Raw genomic sequence first — 20,960 nt, forward strand, 5'->3', positions numbered from 1 at the left:
TTTATTGTGCAACTACAATAGCAGGCAGTGAGGACACACAGGTTCACAGGCAAAGAGCCTCTCCTCATGAAGCTTACATTCTAGACAGGAAACAGTAAACAATCAGAAAAACAAGCTCACTACTGACTGTGGTAAGATGTCTAAAGAGAAAAACCTGTTCACTCTATAGTCCCTAGTGCAGGCTGACATTGCATGGAATAGAGGTAAGGCCTTTGAGTTGACATCTTAGTGGAGACAGGAGAGATGGGAATGAAGCAGTGATTGGAAGGCTGGAGTATGAGACTTCCAAGCAGAGGCAATGCCAGTACAAAAGCCCTGCACTGGGCGGGAACCGACTGGGGTGAAGACCCAGGGAGGAGCAAGTATGGCCAGAGCTCAGTGAGAAGGGGAGAGTAGAGTGGGATAAGCTTGAAGAAGCTGGCAGGTACCAGCCTATGGGAGACCCTGCAGGCCTGAAAGTTTGGATTTTATTCCACACAAAACAAAGTGTTGGCTTTAAAAGGAATCTCCTGACTACTGTGTGGAGAAAGAATAAAATTAAGTTTGGTGCTAGATAGGCCGCAAGATCCCTGTCTGGCCCCAATGGGAAGCTCCACGGGGTCCCTGGGAGTCCTCTTAGTAACCGTGGCCCCTATATCAAGATGCCCAACAGGCGTATCTGCATACAAGTGGCTCTTGAACTGGAAATGTGGCTATGTGACTGCAGACTGGATGTTACATTTTACTCTATTTAGATGAATTTATTTACATTTATATACCCACATGTGGCGAATAGCTATTGTTCTGGGCAGCCCAAGGCAACACTGATCACCGAATGCCTGAGGATTTCTATCCAAATCCCGAAGGCGCGCCCTTCCCCGAATGTTGCTAGAGTGCGAGGGTATGCGACCCCTAAACGCAAATCCCCCTCTGTGCATTTAGTCTTGCCAAGATGGAGACTCTCAAGGGGGCATTCTGAGCTGCTTCTTGTCACTGGGGACAACCACGTGCACGCGGTGCTGAGGCGCCCCACGCGCGTCCTCAGGGGAAGCCAGGCACTGAGAACAAAGGTTTCGGGACCGCTCTTTCAGGAACGCACCAGCCCCGCGAGCTCGCGGCCGCCGGCGCGGTGCAGCCATTGGCGGGAGAGGACTCAGACCGCAGCTCCTCGCCCCGCCTGCTCCGCAGCGGGACCGCGTTTACCTCAGCTTCCCGGGCAGCGCAGGTGGGTCGGAGATAGAGCGGAACGAGGCAAACCACCACACGGGATTGAGGGTTCGGGGACCCCTCGCCACTCAGTCGCCTCTTTTTCACAGGGATGGGGGCGGGGGTGCCGCAGGCTGTCACCCGCACCGGATCTGCTTCCAAGGCTTGGTTTCGCTTTGCCTGGCGCTTGGCGAGGCCTGGCCCACCGCACCGAGCCCAGCAGGTGGCCGCCGGGGAACGCGGGGGTGGAGGGGTTGGGGGAGGGGCGACGGCTGGCGTCTTTAACCCTTTGGGAGCCCCTGCCCACCAGCCTCCCGAGGACGCGTCTCCGGCTCAGGCCCGGTGCCCCGCAGCGCGCTTGGGTCTTGGCTGGCTGGAAGGAGGCCCTGACCTTGCTTTCTCTCCCGTGCCAGGTTTGCACAAGGACCATGGGCGCCGCGCTGGGCACAGGCACGCGGCTGGCTCTCTGGCCGGGCCGGGCCTGCGGCGCCCTCCCGCGCTGGACACCCTCCGCGTCTGCCCGAGGCTGCCACTCCAAGTCCGGCTCGGCGCGCCCCGTGCCCCTGAAGAAGCGTGGATACGATGTCACCAGGAACCCTCATCTCAACAAGGTAATGGGCCGGGGAGCAGGACGGCCCGCGTAGCTATCCCGTGGCTGCCGGAAAATTGCGCCCCGCCCCCTGGACCTGGAAAGGATCCTCCCGGGCGCCCTTCCAGCGGTTTTTCTGTTTTTGCCTTGCAGGGGCTTGTTGTGACTTGATTTGGCTTTCTTGTCCCTCCTCTCCCCTTCATGCGTGGAGAGAGGCGACCAGTAATGCAGGGAGCCTAATTTCTTCTGCAGTAACACCATAGACCAGGTTTAGATCCTCGCCGTCAGTCTGACCTGGTATCAGCTCTCCCCTTGATGCTTACTAATTTTGTTGATCTTGTGCTGTTCATTTTACCTACGTGAGTCCAGGTTTCCTTATCTGTAAAAGAGATATAATTGTCTTGGGAATGTCGTGAGATCTAAAGAGAAAATGGGGGTAGAGGTCTTAGCACAGTACCTGGTACCCAGTGGGAGAAAAAAGTAAGGTTATGATTATTGTTCTGGGAAAAAGATTAATTTGCGAGCAGGGATGGGAAAGTCTAGACTTATAGAACTTTTCGAGCTTGCAGGAGCATGAGAGATCCTAGTTTAAACCTACGCTTTTACAAAACACAAGACAATGGAAAACTGCCCAAGGTCACCAGCTAGTTAGTTCTGGCTCTGCTACTGGAACCCAGATCTCCAGTGCTTTGGTCAAGTTTATCCCACTGCTAGCCCTTTTGTATTAACCTAAGAGTACACACATTTGTTTCTGGGAATTAAGTATAGTATCTTTGGTTCAGAGGATCGGGTGAGAGAAATAGAAGCAAGGGACTGAGACTTAAGTCCTGTCTCCCCCTACCTCCTCAAATTAACTTACACATCTCATTTAACTTATCTGAGGTTCAACTTTCTCCAGCCTAAAATAGGCATTATGATAGACCTGTCATTTCTACCTCATTTGGTTATTGTGACAATCAAATGAATCACTGAACTTGAAATCATATTTTAAACTTATAAAATGCTGAATAAATAACAACTACTGCAAAATAATTTTTTTTAGAACGGCTCTGACTCTGGATTGTGAGATTCAGGTGAGGCAATCTATGTGGAAAAGATGTTTTTGAGAAGTAGAAACCACTATATAATACGAAGTATTGTGATTGTTTCCTGCAGAATTAATAGAAGCAGCTAAGGAAAAAATAACAATCTCTGTCTATCACGTTGGACTCCTGTTCTTTCCAAAAGAAACCTTAAATTGTTTGGACACTACCACTTTTCAAAGTGTTCAAGGTGTTTGTTATCACCTTGAATTACTTTGCTAGTAAGCATTAGAAAATACAAACTGGCTTAAGCACACAAAAGGCTCCTTTAACTAAAGAATCTAGAGGAAGGGCTGCAGGCAGGAATTGAATCAGAAGCCCAGATGGCCTTGCTCAAGATGCAGATTCTCCCAGGCTGTCTGCTCTGTACTCTGCCAGGTCAGCTTCATCCTCAAGCTCCATTCAGTAAGTCTCTCACCTTGTTATTGCCACAGTCCTCCATCTCCTATTCTCACACCACATCATCCAGGAATAGAAAGATACTTTTTTCTGGCAGCTACTGCGGAAGAGAAAAGACCCTTTCTCTGAAGCCTCAGAAAGCAAATCCTTCTTCCTTAATGACTCTGGTTAGAGTTTCTCTTCCCATTCCCAAACCAAAACCAATCACCAGTAACTAATGCCAGTCAGAGCCCACCCCTGGAGTTAAAATTAGAGTTTAAGGTAGGGCCACTTAACCACCAGGCTTGGAATAAAGGAATATAGATCCTCACATTAAATATGGATACTGTCATCAGAGGGAGGAGGAATGGATGTGGAAAGCAAAACAATAAATTCCCACTACAGGCTCCAGTCATTGTGACAATAATTGCCTTAAAAGTACTGCCATGTTACCAACCAGCACTTATTGCCTTGTGAATAGTTAAGAAAATAAAGGAAAATCTTTAAGCATTTTTTTAAAACCTAGGTTTTGGTCCTGAAATTACTCTTGCCCCTTTCGTTTGCCTCAGATGTAAATTTTTTCTCTCAAGTACTATAAATAAGGTGTTGATATGGTTTGTTTGTGTCCCCATCCAAATCTCATCTTGAATTGTAATCCCCATAATCCCCACCTGTCGTGGAAGGGACCCTGTGGGAAGTAATTGAATCATGGGGGCGGTTTCCCCCATGCTGTTCTCATGATAATAAGTGAGTTCTCACAAGATCTGATGGTTTTATAAGCACCTGGCACATTTGCTCTGCTGGCTCACTCATTCTCTCTCCTGCTGCCTTATGAAGAGATGCCTTCCACCATGACTGTAAGTTTCCTGAGGCCTCCCTAGCCATGTGGAACTGTAAGTCAATCAAACCTCTTTTCCTTATAAATTACCCAGTCTTGGGATTTCTTCATAGCAGTGTGAGAATAGACTAATACAGATGTTATCTATAAATCTAGGGACCTGATCTTTCCATGATGTTAAACAACATCTTTTATACATTCCTGAAGTCAGTTGATGCTGGTCCGAGATGAAAAGGGTGTTTAGAAAGAGGCTGACAGACTGTTGGTATCCCCTATTCACTGACCCTTGGGGATAGAAGGGAAGCAACAGAGGGAGTGCTTCCTGGGAGATGCTGTGAGTGCCTTTCTCTTCCTACTGGAGTGCCACCCTCTGAAGGTTCTGCTGACCTTCAGTGCTCAGAGAGTCTCCAGGGAAGGCTTGAGACTTGATACTTTCCATCAGCCATGTGGGAAGATAGTGCTGAGGTTAAATAGAACAATGAGGTTATTACTGAGGAAGCAAAAGGGAAGTGCAGTTTTGAAAGGGTCTTCAGTGCCGTGCTTAGTGTTCAGGTCTGTGGGTGGATTTTTTTCCTCCTAGAATCAGAGTTCTTCCAGGCCAGGGAATGAGTTTCATGCACCTGTGTTTGGCATGGGGTAGTACCTGAAAGATCTAGCAAGGACATTAATATAAAAATTAACACTAAATTCTTGGAATCTGTTTGCTAGATTTGCATCCCATTTTGACAGATCAGGAGTGGCATTTAAGTTGCAGCTCTATGACAGAGGGTGTTCAGGAGGTGGAATTCTCTGAGAGAAGAGGTGCCAACCAGGGCAAGCATTGCTGTTGTGCATTCACTGGGTTCTGCTACTAGCTCTATCATGCTCTGGCCATGTGATCTGTGATGAATCTTAAAAGCTCTGCCCATGTTACACTACTGTGAGGATCGTAGGTGATAGCCCCACTGTGGTAAATATTAGGTGATCATGGGGATGATTTCCATAATTGGGGTAGGAAAGCCCCTCAGAGATGATATAGCCTGGAATTGTTCAGACTATGAGATACGAACTATGAAACATGAAGTTCACTTAGTGGATCTACCAGCAATTTTTTTTTAAAGAAATGTATTAGAATGAAATAGAAAAAAAGCAAATGCATTAAAGTTAATAAAGATGGATACTTTATCAGGTCAGCACGTAAAATGCCTATTTTTACTGTGGATTGTAGTAACAACAAGTTTTTAAAAATCATTGTTCTCATCCAACACTCTCATTTCCCAAAGAAAAGACAAGCCAAGGAAGAAGACAAGCAACTCCACAGAGATTATTGTTTGTCATAGAAGTGGACAGAGGCAGCCTGACTGCTGTATTTGAGTCTACTGAATAGTGATGGCAATTCGCAACTGCGCGGGCTGATTTAGGCATATTCCTGATAGTGACAGAAATGATACTAGATGATTCCAAGCTCCCTCCATGAGTCTAGATTTTCTACGTGATGCAAATTAACCACAGATAAGCTTCTATTTCCTTTTTTAAACTAATATTCTGCCTTTCTTCTAAAATTTATGTAATGACCTCTTCTGTTGTCCATGTGGATTGTGGCAACAGAGTTTGGTTATATGACCCATCTTTTACTCACATTAAATAGACAACTATCAACCCCATTTCACAGAGGTGCCTTTATAGGAAGATGTCATCCCCATTCTATAAGTGTAGCAACATGTTGATGAGCCATCAACATATTTCTAGCCTCCATTTACCTATAGTGTCTTTTAGGAAGAGCTGTCCTATTCCCCATTTGCCATACTAGATCTGAGTCCCCTTCCATTTGTCTTATCACTCTGTTTCCTTCTGGCACTGAGCACACTACTACGATGTCTGGTTGGTTTGTCTTCCACACTAGACCATGAGCACCATGAGGACAGAGATGCTGTCTTTTCACATGGCATTCTCTCTGTCTGATTTGAAATATTCAATAAACATTTGTTCTTTAAATGATTTTAATCATGCCATGGCCTCTTTTCCTCTCAATTTTATTAATCTTAGTGTTACTACTTTACACTCAGCCCAATGTTCTTGCTGCCTAAATAAATGCCTACATATGGCCCATTTTGGAGGAAATGCACCTGCTTGACTCTCATCTTCCCAGACTTCAGGGCTTTTAACTGAAGGGGTACGTTATTTCCCAAAACACACCAGTCTTCCCCCTTTAATCTGTATGCCAACAGTGATTTTTTTTGCCATAAAATTCCACTGATCCTTAATCTGAACCTGCTTCTCTGCATTTTTTTTTGATCACTTGAGCTTGATAGTCAGGGAAAGAATGAATGAAAAATGTGCTTGGTCAAATCACTGTGATTATGGACCAGAACATTTCACGTAATGGGGCCTCAGAGACTGCAAGGCACCACAGGTGATGGCCTTCCCAGGTAGACAATGCATTTAGAGCGGTAAAACTGCAAAGGCTTGGTGGCCAGTGCTGCAATGTTGACTGTACATCTGAGACCACATAGGTTTCAGCTGAATCCCTTCTGTATTCAATGATGATTTATTAGACTCCCACACAGGTAGGATTTGCCTTTGAATAAGTATATGATTCTGTTCTGTGCTAGCTTAGAACTTGATCTTGTCTCCTTTGGATGAGAGAAGGCTGTTACCATGGACTTGGCTCATCAATCAATCAATCAGGAGATGATGAGTGGGTTGTACGGATAATTAGTTTATTGGTGATGCTGTTTTCTGCTTGGAATGCAGATTACATAATACTTCTTCTCAAGACCTCTGCTTCAGGTATGATGTAGAATTGGGCCTCCTGGTTGAGAGAAACAGTGGATTATTAAGTAAATATTAGCTCCATAAGCAGCAATTTACTCTAGATTTGAGCTTGTGCAATGACTCAGGACATTGAAGCTCAAATACTGTTCAGATATTTTGGAGCAAACTAGCAGAGGTAGGTTGAAATTAAACTTTTCTCTGTTGGTAACTATTGGTGTTGGGGCTTTATTTTTAGAATGGCTCAAAGAATGTTTTTTAGTTGCTACAGATTTGGCATTGACAACAATGTGAACCCCAGAGGCTTAAACAAGATCGAAGTATATTTCTCTGTTATAAACAAATCTGGGCAAGCAATTGTTAGTTGATATGTGGTTTGACTTTGTTTCTCTGCCATCCAGCATGCAGTTTACATTTCAAAGTCTGGGATGACAGGTCTCACCTCTGCTATCAATTCCATGCAGAAGCCAGTTGGGAAGGGGAAATCCCTTTTAAGGGCACAACTTGGAAGTTATAAATATCACTTCCACTTACATTCAGTTGATCAGAAGTTGTTCATATGCTACATTTAGCTGCAAGAGAACATGGAAAATGTAATCTTTGGCTGGGCACCCATGTATTCAACTAAAACTTCTATATTATTAAAGAAAGGGAAAATGGATATTTAAGATCCTACCACAAAATGTTGATATGAAGCTTTCATTGTTTTACTCTGTCAATTTTACTCCAGACTTTAAAAATTTTTCTGTTTCTCTATATTCCCACTACCATCAGCCTTTTTCACTCCTTTGCCATTTCATATCTAGATTATGCAAGAACCTCTGACTTGATCTCCCAGTTTCCAGTCTTCTTCAGTCTTCTCCTCTGTGTCTGTTAATCGTACTTTGAAAGGCTAAGATCTTGGACCTATCCTTGACCACTGGCTTTCTTTCAGACACCTTATGGAATCCACGAGAAAATCTTGTTGCTCTGTCTTCAGACTAAGTCTGGAATTCAGCCCCTGTTCACCATGGTTCCCCACTGATTGAAGCCACCAGCATCTCTCTGCTTAATGCCTGCAGCAGCCTCCTGGCTGGTCTCTTTTCCCTTTAGTTCCTCTCATTTGTTCTCAACACAATGGCCAGGGTGATTCTTTTAAAGCTAAGTTTTAACATGTCACTCTTTGCTCAAAACCTGGCCACATCCAAGTCTTGACAATGCCTTGCACATGGACACTCTCTAACCTCATCTCTTGCTACTCTTCTCTGCCTCCCTCACTGCCCCAATCCCATTGGCCTCCTCAAACAGTCAGATGTGCACCTACCCAGACTTTGCATTGGCTGCTCCTCCTTCCTAGAGCACACCACCCCTCCATAGCCACATAGTTAACTCCCTCCCTTCTTCAAGGTTTCTCACTTTCTCAATGAGAGTTGCTTTGACCAACATATGTGAAGTCATGAACAGTCCTTTCAACTTTCTTGCTCTCCCTACACATCCTACTTTCCCTCATAGAATTGGACACTTCCTCATATTCTACCTATTTTCTTACTTGGTATGCCTATTGCTTATTGTTTTTTCATTTCTACTTTGATTTAAAATCCACTTAGGCAGGGACTTTGTTCATTGTTTTGTCCCAGATACTTAGGTGGTGCTCGTAAGCAGTTAGTGAGTGAGCGAGGCATTCAAAGAGACATCTGTTGAGGCTCCCTCCTCTCTTCTCTTCTCTTCACCCTCCCCTTTTACTAAAGCCTTTTCTTTCAGCCTGGTGACTCTCCTCCCCCAATGTCTCCATCTGTGGTGTTGACATGCCTGTCTAGAGTGTGTATACATCTTACATCAGCCCTTTGGGTGCCCAGAGGCCTGCTGCAGAGTGAAGTGCTGGAGGAGCACAGCACAGAGATGTTACCTCTGTTTATCTTCAGCTTTAAGCAGAGCCCAGGGAAGAAGGAGACATAGGTGGTATCTTGGAACCAGAGGTGGACAGGGACAATTCTTGAGCCCACATAAAACACAAAGGGGGATGTTTAGGGAATAGGGCAGAGGTAGGAGACCCCCGCATCTGTCAGCATCTGCCACTTCCTAGAACTCCTACCCTCCACTCTAAGTCCTTGGAGACTTCATTCCTGCTTGGAATCCCTGTATTTCTGCTGTCCTGCAGGACCCCTGTGAAAGACAAATTAAACCACACGTTTGGAGCCTCCTCTCCCAGGGGTCTGAAGATCAAGGATGTGTGGAATGGAGGGCCAGGAACACAAGAGGGAGATTTGCTGTTCCTGGAACCTGAAGATGATATCCAGAAAGTGTTTTCTCATAGGCATGTTATAAATAATTGAATCATCCTCCGAAGAAAGTATATCTTGTGTTAAGTAAACATTTGTGTAATTATTATGAAGACTTTAGAAACACTGGCTTGTGTTAATGAATGCTTAATTCAAATTGCAAAATACTAAGTGGATTCTGTACTCATGAGTGTTATTGCAAAGAGATATAAGTCTTAAGGGACTTGGAAGTAAATGTGTGAGCACGATTGTGTTAGGTCAGTGAGATTTGGGAGATTTGTTTCCTCTTTATCTGCTTTTCTTTAGTGTTCCATTTTCTTTTCAATTTTAGGTTATGGTTTCTGTTGGAAATTATGTTTCTAGAGCCAAACAAGTAACATTCAGACCAATTTTGGGAAGCTGGCCCATCTGTAATACATAGATGGAGATCCCTCTGAAGTAGTCTTCTTTCAAGCTTTTATTATTAGTCATCTTCTAGAGGCAATAAAGATTCATGTAATAACAAAATGTTAACAGAGGAGCCTGCTGCCTGTTCTAAAAGCAATTGTAAACAGCAATATCTAGATTACGTCAGCAGCAGCACTGAAGGGCAAATCCCATACAGAAAATATGTGTTGTTTTACCCAGGCCTGGCCCAGCTGATGTCTTAAGTCAAAGTCTGTGTTCTATATATAGAGTTTTTTTGGACACTTTTTCAGGCTTATCTCTAGTCTCCCTGTTTCCAGTTCCTCTTGGCCTTTGTGGACTCTGAGGTTTATGGCTTTATTTTACTTTGGATTTTTGTCATTTCTACCAAAGGTTTCTTTTATCATCTACTCTCTTCTTTTCAAATGTCAGTATTATATTGAGGGCGGGGGGAAGCCCTTTTGATTTCTATGGCCATTGCAAAAGGATCACTAGTGTGCAGCACTTTTGTTTGCAAAGACATGGATTACAGTCTGTTTCAAAAACTTTCACTTTGATGTGTAGAAAGTATATCAGGAAATCCTTTGGGTTGGTGTCCGACTGCCTCTCTGATGCAGAGCACAAAAGATGCCCTATGATTGTGATGAGAATGTGATGGATATCCTGCAGTTGGGGGTGCTGAGGTCAGCGGTTAAAAGCATGCATTCATTTTGTATCTAAAAGGTTGCCATGCAGCCCGGTTAAAACACAATTCCTACCAAGAGGACACAGTAAAGAGTAAAATGCACCCAGTCATTTGAGGAGAAGGATTTTTGATAGAAAGATCAACAGCTTTTGAAAAACTTGAATAAGAGAAAGCCAAAGCTGCATTCGCTTTTTAAAAGTGATTCTTGAGAACTAGAGGGATTTTAGAAGATACAGCTGAATGATTAGCAACTTGAGATTATTACTTTTTTTAAAAGCATTTTGTCTTGATTCTGTATTGGTAGTGAGCTATGTGAAGCCCATTACTTAATTGGTCCTGAAACATCTTCCCCAGTGGTGTAGAATTCTGGAGAAGGCAGGCTCTGTTGATTCCTTTGCTTTGTTCTGTTTTGCTTTGCTGTTTTAGAAAACTGAAGGAGGAGGTCCACATCTCTATAAAGTGGCATAGCTTCTGAGACATGAGGCTGCCCAGTGACGTCCCCAGCAGGAGAGGGATTGCTAAGTGTATAGTGGAGCTGGGGCTCCAGTCAAAATAGACATACTCCATTTGTCTTTCTCTGGTTTTGAAGATTCCAGTCCAGATTCCTATTATACTGAATTTTCTTTGGTAACGTTATGGGGTGAAGTCAAGTAATAATAGCTAATGCTTTTAGGACATACGGTGTGCCAGGAATTGTTCTAAGCGGTTTACATATGTTAAGCCATTTAATATAATACCACAACATTTTGACGTAGTCACTGTTATTATATTATTTCTTTTTAAAAATTTATTTTCATTTTTATCTTTTTAGAGACAGGGTCTTGCTCTGTCACCCAGGCTGACATTCAGTGGTTGTAATCATAGTTCGCTGCAGCCTTAAACTCTTGACTTATTCATCCTCTACATTCCTTTGGCATTTAGCGTTTGTAGCAGTCGTGGCTCTTTCCACATTTGACCTCAGTGTACATTTATTAGCATATGCATTCCTATCATGTGCATGTGTTATCTTCAGATCCAGGAGACTGTCTTGGGCTTCTCATAGCCAGCACGCAATGCCTTCCTCATAGCATAACATCAATAAAAATTAGCTACATGAATTACTTTCACATTCCCTTCTTCTTGATGTATCAGAAACTGTATGGTGAAGACTGATGATACACCAGCCCCATCTGTCAGCTCTTCTGAAAAGATGATGAAAAGGTTGATCTGACAATACGCATTACTTTTAGATCACTCCACGGGGCTTGGAGAATTTTGAAAGCCAAGAAAAATCTTTTATGTAGTCATACAAATTTTGGAAATACATTTCTTTAAGAGAGTTTTCTGCTCTGATTCTGTACGAGGTACACTTCATCTAAAGAAGAGCATCTTTGTGATGAGATTATCAATTTTCTTCCTTGGGCTGCTTTAAAGACATTAAATTTAGACCTGTTGTAACTTGCAACAGGTTAGAGGATTTGGGGAGTAAAGGAAAGTAGTCAGCTAGTATCAGTTTTGTGTGACCTCCTCAAGGAGCATAGTCTGTGACCAAGTATTAGACAGCAGAGCTCATTGGCTAAAAATCTGGGGATTTAGAGTCAGAAGAATCCAAGATTCAAATCCCAGCTCTGCCATTCACTAGATATGTGATATTGGGAAGGCCACTTCATTTCTCTGAACCTCCATTTCCTTGTCCTTGAAAAGGATGACAATAAAATGTATCTACTTGACAAGTTGCGATAATGATTAAATGAAGTAATGTATGTAAAGCAGATGGTAAGTGTCCAATTAATTCTTGATTAATCCACATCCTACAGCTTCTGTTCCATTCCTAACACAGTACAGACTTGCAGAAGTATGGGCTGTAGAAGTCACAAATGCGATAGAGTTTAGATCTCATACATGGCCCCTGAGAGCATCCAGTCTGGAAGGAGAGGGGAATACTGAAGGATCAAACTAATTCTCCACGCCCTGGGCTACATCTGATTTTGGCAGACTTGACAGGAGAGGAATGAGTCAGAGAAGAGGCAGACTGGTTGGAGACTTCAGTGATGATTTCCTAGTACTGGATGGAGCTTAAACCTGGATAGTCTAGACATTTGCCTGAGAGAAGCTTAAATTAAAATGTCACTAGCAGCAGAAATTCAAGTGTCATTTAAAGAACTAATACTTCTGGAAGTTGAAGTTGGTGTTGAAGATAGTGGCCATCATCAGTAGCCTTAGGATTTTGTCCGAACATTTTGGTATATTCTAATCAAGGTTTAAATGCTAACTCTAAAAAAATAGATCCAAATTTAGCTGGTTCTATCCATCGGTCATTTGATCCATCTGTCCATCCGTTTGTCCGTCCATCCATCAGTCCATCCATCCATTCAGCTATCATCTATGTCTCTATCTACCTACCTGCCCCTCACCATTGTAACGCTCCCAGTCTCTTGAGATTCTGATAGTAAGACAGCAAGCTAAGAGAATGTCTACTATGGTAATTTAGCATAAACGTTAAAATGTTGTTTGATAGCTAGCTAAATAGGGCATGGCTGGGCCAACTTCACCCAGCTAGCAGTTAGATTGGGCAGGGAGTTTTAAGATAGTCTTCATTCACTCTGCTACGGGTAGTTAATAAATACTTGCATACGCAATGTTAACCAAAATTCTCTCCTCTGTTAGAACACAAGATGATTATCCCCCCAAAAGACAAAGAGGTCATCTTGACTAACCTTTAGGCTTTGGGCAGATAATAGCCTAGCATTTTATCACTATTGTAGATAAGTTTTCAGAGGCCCTGAGGGGTTGATGTCCTGTCCAGGAAGTTAGTGGTGGAGGAGAACTACCTCGTTGAGTGATGGTTGTCTCTTAACACCTGCTATCTTTGAAAGGTAGCTCTTTGCCTGCTGTCCTGAAATAGGGTCTTGAATCAGCTTCAGTCAACTTAGGCAGAATGCTTTTGAGTGTCTCCACAGAAAAGCTTAAATATTAATGCAGAAAAAGTTCTTTAATATTAAACAATGTCATATATTGCAAATCTAAGCACCTGTTGAAGTAGCTCCTGCTGTCACTCCGGCATGTCCATTTCTGATGACTGTATGAGTTCCCAATTACCACCCTCCTTTTGAATTTTATGTATTTCTTTGCAGTAACATGATCTTGAAAACCGTCCATAAACAGAAAGCTTAGCCCTCATGTCATACTCTCCTTTCTTATCTCTTTTATTTTTGGTCTATTCTAGGCAGTACGTATTTGTTTTGACTGGTAAAATCACTTGAGGTCACAAGAACAGTGAATAGCAATGCAATTGCTGTTGATGAAACAGGAGTAGAGATGGTTGGTGTAGAGAAAAACCTATTAATAGCCATTTTTAGAAACAGACTTAAATCTGCCCATCAGAGCTGAAAGATTTCCTCTGTTCTCACACTCCCAGAGCTGGCAACAGCTTCTTCTCAGATCTGAGGAGTCTCAGGAGAGGCCTAGCCATGCTTGTGGGAGATGATGGCATGGGTGCCAGTGGGGCAGCCAGCCAGGTGGTGCCAGGAGTGAGGGCCCACAAAGCAGAGGGGCAGTCCTGCCTCTGGTAACTGGCCTTGACTGCAGGACTGGAGGGTCAAGCATCCTCAGCTGCTCTCTCATCAACTGAGCTATTCAATGTTCTGTGATCTACTGCAGTCAACTGGACAAAGAGTCAGCTGCCTCCTCTGGGGCTCAAAATGACTGGCACAATCACATTAGAAATAATAACAAGCACTTATATAATGCCTACCATGCCAGTTACTCTTATATGTGTGTTACATATATTATTTGCAAGCAGAGGAAATATTGTGAGCCAGGCACAATGGCTCATGCCTATAATCCCAGCAGTTTGGGAAGCTGAGGCAAGCGGACCACTTAAGCTCAGGATTTCAAGACCAGACTGGCCAACATGATGAAACCCGATCTCTCCTAAAAATACAAAAATTAGCTGGGTGTGGTAGCACATGCCTGTAATCCTAGCTTCTCGGGTGGCTGAGGCAGGAGAATCACTTAAACTCAAGAGGTGGAGGTTGCAGTAAGCCAAGATTGTGCCACTGCACTCTAGCCTGGGTGACAGCATGAGGCTCTGTTTAAAAAAAAATTGTGAAGAAGGTAAACTTTGCTTATATCTCTTTTATCTCCTATTTTCATGATCTCTTCTTCCTTATAGACTACCTCATATATGAGGCATATCCTGAGGTTTTTCATGGTACCCCTGAGATGCCAAGCGTTGCCAACCTAAGAAGACCTATTCATCTTACAGTACCCTGCTTCCCATCCTAGAACTCATGTCTTCTTTACTTCCTTCCCTGAATCCCTGTCCATCCATCCATCCCTCCCTCCATCCATCTATCCATCCATCCTATGTTTATTGAGCACCTGCTATCTACTAGGCACTATGAGATACTGAGAATAACATCATAAGCTTGGCAGCTATGATTCTTCTTGTTACTGAGTGTATAATCTAGTGAGAAAGATAGATAATGAGTAAGTGAATAAATAACATTATAAAGATGGTTATTTTTTTTTTCTAAATGAAAATGATACCTCAGGAGACTTTATTCTGGTTTGGCCACAAGTTAATAATGTGGCCAGCACTGAATTGTGAACTGCAGGGCTACATTATCTTTTCTTTTTTCCTTCTTTTTTTCTTTTTTCCTTCTTCTTCCTCTTCTTTTTTTATTATACTTAAGTTTTGGGATACATATGGAGAACGTGCAAGTTTGTTACATAGGTATACATGTGCCACGGTGTTTGCTGAACCCATCAACCCATCATCTACATTAGGTATTTGTCCTAATGCTATTCCCCGCCCTTGCCCCCCAACCCCCAACAGGCCCCAGTGTGTGATGCTCCCCACCCTGTTCCCTTATGTTCTCATTGTTCAACTCTCACTTATGAGTGAGAACATTCAGTGTTTGGTTTTCTGTTCCTATGTTATTTTGCTGAGAATGATCAGTTGCAGCTTCATCCATGTCCCTGCAAAGGACATGAAGTCATTCCTTTTTATGACTACATAGTATTCCATGGTGTATATGTGCCACATTTTGTTTATCCAGTCTATCATTGATGGACATGTGGGTTGGTTCCAAGTCTTTGCTATTGTGAATAGTGCTGCAGTAAACATACATGTGCATGTGCCTTTATAGCAGAATGATTTATAATTCTTTGGGTATATACCCAGTAATGGGATTGCTGGGTCAAATGGCATTTCTAGTTCTAGATCCTTGAGGAATTGCCACACTGTATTCCACAATGGTTGAACTAATTTACACTCCCACCAACAATGTAAAAGTGTTCCTATTTCTCCACATCCTCTCCAGCCTCTGTTGTTTTCTGACTTTTTGGTGATCATCATTCTAACTGGCTTGAGATGGTATCTCATTGTGGTTTTGATTTTGCATTTCTTTAATGACCAGTGATGATGAGCTTTTTTTCATGTTTGTTGACCACATAAATGTCTTCTATTGAGAAGTGTCTGTTCTTATCCTTTGCCCACTTTTTGTTGGAGTTGTCTTTTTTTTTTTTTCCTTGTAAATCTGTTGAAGTTCCTAGTAGATTCTGGATATTAGACCTTTGTCAGATGGATAGATTGCAAAAATATTCTCCAATTCTGTAGGTTGCCTGTTCAGCTCTGATACTAGTTTCTTTTGCTTTGCAGAAGCTCTTTAGTTTAATTAGATCCCCCTTATCAATTTTGCCTTTTGTTGCAATTGCTTTTGGTGTTTTAGTCATGAAGCCTTTGCCCATACCTATGTCCTGAATGGTATTGTCTGGGTTTTCTTCTAGGATTTTTATGGTTTTAGGTCTTACATTTAAATCTTTAATCCATCTTGAGTTAATTTTTGTATAAGGTATAAAGAGTGAGCCCAGTTTCAGTTTTTGGCATATGGCTAGCCAGTTTTCCCAACACCATTTATTGCTTGTTGCTTGTTTTTGTCAGGCTTGTCAAAGATCAGATGGCTGTAGATGTGTGGTGTTATTTCTGAGGCCTCTGTTCTGTTCCATTGGTCTATATATCTATTTTGGTACTAGTACCAAGCTGTTTTCGTTATTGTAGCATTGTAGCATAGTTCAAAGTCAGGTAGTGTGATGCATCCAACTTTTTTTTCTGCCTTTTTTTTTTTTGCTTAGGATTATCTTGGCTATAAGTTACTTTTTTGGTTTCATATAAAATTTAAAGTAGTTTTTTTTTTTCTAATTCTATGAAGAAAGTCAATCACAATACTGATTCTTCCTATCCATGAGCGTGGAATGTTTTTTCATTTGTTTGTGTTCTCTCTTATTTCTTTGAGCAGTGGTTTGTAGTTCTCCTTGAAGATGTCCTTTACATCCTTTATAAGTTGTATTCCTAGGTATTTTATTCTCTTCATAGCAATTGTAAATGGGAATTCACTCATGATTTGGTTCTCTTTTGTCTATTATTGGTGTATATGAATGCTTATGTATTTTGCACATTGATTTTGTATTCTGAGACTTTGCTGAAGTTGCTTAAAGAATTTTTGGGCTGAGACTATGGTGTTTTCTAAATATACAGTCATGTCAACTGCAAACAGAGATAATTTAACTTCCTCTCTTCCTATTTGAATACGCTTTATTTCTTTCTCTTGCCTGATTGCCCTGGCTAGAACTTCCAATATTATGTTGAATAGGAATGATGAGACAGGGCACCCTTGTCTTGTGCTGGTTTTCAAAGGGAATGCTTCCAGCTTTTACCTATTCAGTGTGATATTCAGTATGTATCATCAATGCCTAGTTTATTGAATGGTTTTAGCATGAAAAGGTATTGAATTTTATCAAAGGCCTCTTCTGCATCTATTAAGATAATCATGTAGTTTTTGTCATTGGTTCTGTTTATGTGATGGATTACATTTATTCATTTGCATATATTGAACTAGCCTTGCATCCTAGGAATGAAGCTTACTTGATCGTGGAGGATAAGCTTTTAAATGTCCTGCTGGATTCAATTTGCCAGTATTTTATTGAGGATTTTTGCATCAATGTTCATCAGGAATATTGGCCTGAAATTTTTTTTGATGTGTCTCTGCTAGGTTTTGGTATCAGGATGATGCTGGCCTTATAAAAAGAGTTGTAGAGTAGCCCTTCTTTTTCTATTGCTTGGAATAGTTTTAGAAGGAATGGCACCAGCTCCTCTTTGTACCTCTGGTAGAATTCAGCTGTGAATCCATCTGGTCGTGGGTTTTTTTGTTTGTTTGGTAGGCTATTAATTACTGCCTCAATTTCAGAACTTGTTGGCTTATTCAGGGATTTGACTTCTTCCTGCTTTAGTCTTGGGAGGGCATATGTGTCCAGGAATTCATCCATTTTTTTTAGATTTTCTAGTTTATTTGCATAGAGGTGTTTATAGTATTCTCTGATGGTACTTTGTATTTCTGTGGGATCAGTGATGATATCCCCTTTATTTGTTGTGTCTATTTGATTCTTCTCTCTTTTCTTCTTTATTAGTCTAGCTAGTGATCCATCTATTCTGTTAATCTTTTCAAAGAACCAGCTCCTGGGTTCATTGATTTTTTGAGGGTTTTTTCCTGTCTCTATTCTTCTTTAGTTTTGTCTGATCTTAGTTATTTCTTATCTTCTGCTAGCTTTTGAATTTATTTGTTCTTGCTCCTCTAGTTCTTTTAATTGTGATGTTAGGGTGTCAATTTGAGGTCTGTTCCAGCTTTCTGATGTGGGCATTTAGTGCTATAAATTTCCTTCTTAACATTGCTTTAGCTGTGTCCCACAGATTCTGGTACATTGTCTCTTTGTTCTATAAATTCTCCTGTTAACACTGCTTTAGCTGTGTCTGGGAGATTCTGGTACATTGTATCTTTGCTCCCATTAGTTTCAAAAAATTTCTTTATTTCTGCATTAATTTTCTTATTTACCCAGTAGTCATTCAGGAGCAGGTTGCTCAGTTTCCATGTAGTTGTGTGGTTTTGCGTGAGTTTCTTAATTCTGAGTTCTAATTTGATTGCACTGTGGTCTGAGAGACTGTTTGTTATGATTTCAATTCTTTTTCATTTGCTAAGAAGTGTTTTACTTCCAATTATATGGTCAATTTTAGAATAAATGCTATGTGGTTCTGAGAAGAATGTATATTCTGTTGATTTGGGGTGGAGAGTTCTGTAGATGTCTATTAAGTCCACTTGGTCCAGAGCATAGTTCAAGTGCTGGATAGCCTTGTTAATTTTCTGTCTCATTGATCTGTCTAGTATTGACAGTGGGGTGTTTAAGTCTCCCACTATTATTGTGTGGGAGTCTAAGTCTCTTTGTAGATCTCTAAGAACTTGCTTTATGAATCTGGGTTCTCCTGTATTGGGTACTATATATTTAGGATAGTTAGCTCTTCTTGTTGCATTGATTCCTTTAACATTATGTAATGCCCTTCTTTGTCTCTTTTGATCTTTGTTGTTTTATCAGAGACTAGGATTGCAATCCGTGCTTTTTTTGCTTTCTATTTGCTTGGTAATCTTCCTTCATTCCTTTATTTTGAGCCTATGTGTGTCTTTGCATGTGAGATGGGTCTACTGAATACAGCACACCAATGGGTCTTGACTCTGTTTCTTTGTTTTTGTTTTAAAAAAAAAAAATGCACGCCACCACACCCAGCTAACTTTTGTATTTTTAGCATATATGAGGGGGTCTTAACTCTTTATCCAATTTGCCAGTCTCTGTCTTTTAATTAGGGCATTTAGCCCGCTTACATTTAAGGTTAATATTGTTATATGTTAATTTGATCCTGTCATTATGATGCTAGCTGGTTATTTTGCCCATTAGTTGATGCAGTTTCTTCATAGTGTCGATGGTGTTTACAATTTGGCATGTTTTTGCAGTGGCTGGTAGCAGTTTTTCCTTTCCATATTTAGTGCTTCCTTCAGGAGCTCTTGTAAGGCAGGCCTGGTGGTGACAAAATCCCTCAGCATTTGGTTGTCTGTAAAGGATGTTATTCCTCCTTCATTTATGTAGCTTAGTTTGGCTGGATATGAAATTCTGAATTGAAAATTATTTTCTTTAAGAATGTTGAATGTTGGCTCACACTCTTTTCTGGCTTAAAAAGTTTCTGCAGCGAGATCTGCTGTTAGTCTGATGGGCTTCCCTTTGTGGGTATCCCAACCTTTCTCTCTGTCAGCCCTTAACATTTTTTCCTTCATTTCAACCTTGGTGAATCTGATGATTATGTGTCTTGGGGTTGCTCTGCTCAAGGAGTATCTTTGTGGTGTTCTCTATATTTCCTGAATTTTAATGTTGGCCTGTGTTGCTAGGTTGGGGAAATTCTTCTGGATAATATTCTGAAGAGTGTTTTCCAACTTGGTTCCATTCTCCTCTCACATTCAGGTACACCAATCAAATGTAGGTTTGGTTTCTTCACATAGTCCCATATTTCTTGGAGGCTTTGTTCATTCCTTTTCATTCTTTTTTTCTCTAATCTTGTCTTCACACTTTATTTCATTAAGCTGATCTTCAATATCTGATATTCTTTCTTCCACTTGATCAATTTTGCTATTTATACTTGTATATGCTTCAAGAAATTCTCATGCTGTGTTTTTCAGCTCTATCAGGTCATTTATGTTCTTCTCTAACCTGGTTATTCTAGTTAGCAGTTCCTGTAACCTTTTATCAAAGTTCTTAGCTTCCTTGCATTGGGTTAGAACATGTTCCTTTAGTTCAGAGGAATTTATTATTCACCTTCTGAAGCCTACTTCTGTCAATTCATCAAACTCACTCTCCATCAAGTTTTGTTCCCTTGATGGTGAGGAGTTGTGATCCTTTTGAGGAGAAGAGGCATTCTGGTTTTTTGGAATTTTCAGCCTTTTTGAGCTGGATTTTCCTCATCTTTGTGGATTTGTCTATCTTTGGTCTTTGATGTTGGTAACCTTTGGATGCGATTTTTGAGTGGTTGTCCTTTTTGTTGATGTTGATGCTATTGCTTCCTGTTTGTTAGTTTTCCTTCTAATAGTCAGGCCCCTCTTCTGCAAGTTCTGGAGTTTGTTGGAGGTCCACTCCAGACCTCATTTGCCTGGGTATCGCCAGTGGAGGCTGCAGAACAGCAAAGATTGCTGCCTGTCCCTTCCTCTGGAAGCTTCCTCCCAGAGGGGAACCCTCCAGATGCCAGCCATAGCTTTCCTGTATGGCATATCTGTTGACCCCTGCTGGGAGGTGTCTCCCCATCAGGAGGCACAGGGGTCGGGGACCATTTGAGGAGGCAGTCTGTCCCTTAGCAGAGCCTAAGCACTGTTCTGGGAGGTCTGCTGCTCTCTTCAGAGGTGGCTGAAGCTGCACCCACAGCCACTCCTTCCCCCAGGTGCTCTGTCCTGGGGAGATGGGAGTTTTATCTATAAGCCCCTGACTGGGGCTGCTGCCTTTCTTTCAGAGATGCCCTGCTTACCGAGGAGGAATCGCAAGAGGCAGTCTGGCTATAGTGGCTTTGCCGAGCTGCGGTGGGCTCCACCCAGTTAGAACTTCCTGGTAGCTTTGTTTACACTGTGAGGGGAAAACCGTCTACTCAAGCCTCAGTAATGGTGGACAACACTCCCCCCACCAAGCTTGATTGTCTCAAGTCAACTTCAGATTGCTGTGCTGGCAGTGAGAATTTCAAGCCAGTGGATCTTAGCTTATTGAGCTCCGTGGGGGCAAGATCTGCTGAGCAAGACCACTTGGTTCCCTGGCTTCAGCCCCTTTCAGAGAAGTGAATGGTTTTGTCTCGCTGGCATTCCAGGTGCCACTGGGCTACAAGAAAATACTCCTGCAGCTAGCTCAGTTTCTGCCCAAATGGCCACCTAGCTTTGTGCTTGAAACTCAGAGC

At 42.0% G+C, this 20,960-nt stretch overlaps 1 protein-coding gene across 5 annotated transcripts in view; it reads left to right on the forward strand.

Moving 5' to 3' along the window:
• The first annotated feature begins 880 nt into the window (after window positions 1-880).
• The window catches only part of ME3 (malic enzyme 3), a 207,940-nt gene continuing 187,860 nt past the window's right edge, over window positions 881-20,960 (forward strand). For 2 of the 5 annotated variants that reach the window (XM_017510618.2, XM_017510624.2), the window contains exons 1-2: window positions 1,298-1,408; window positions 1,599-1,796. In XM_017510618.2, coding sequence (XP_017366107.2) covers window positions 1,298-1,408; window positions 1,599-1,796 — 309 coding nt within the window. Of the gene's footprint in view, window positions 1,255-1,294; window positions 1,409-1,598; window positions 1,797-20,960 lie in introns of those variants that run through there. The other 3 variants (XM_017510623.2, XM_017510621.2, XM_017510620.2) reach the window with 3 other exon arrangements.

This window comes from Cebus imitator, unplaced genomic scaffold, assembly GCF_001604975.1.
Source record: "Cebus imitator isolate Cc_AM_T3 unplaced genomic scaffold, Cebus_imitator-1.0 Scaffold442, whole genome shotgun sequence".
Lineage (NCBI taxonomy): Eukaryota > Metazoa > Chordata > Mammalia > Primates > Cebidae > Cebus > Cebus imitator.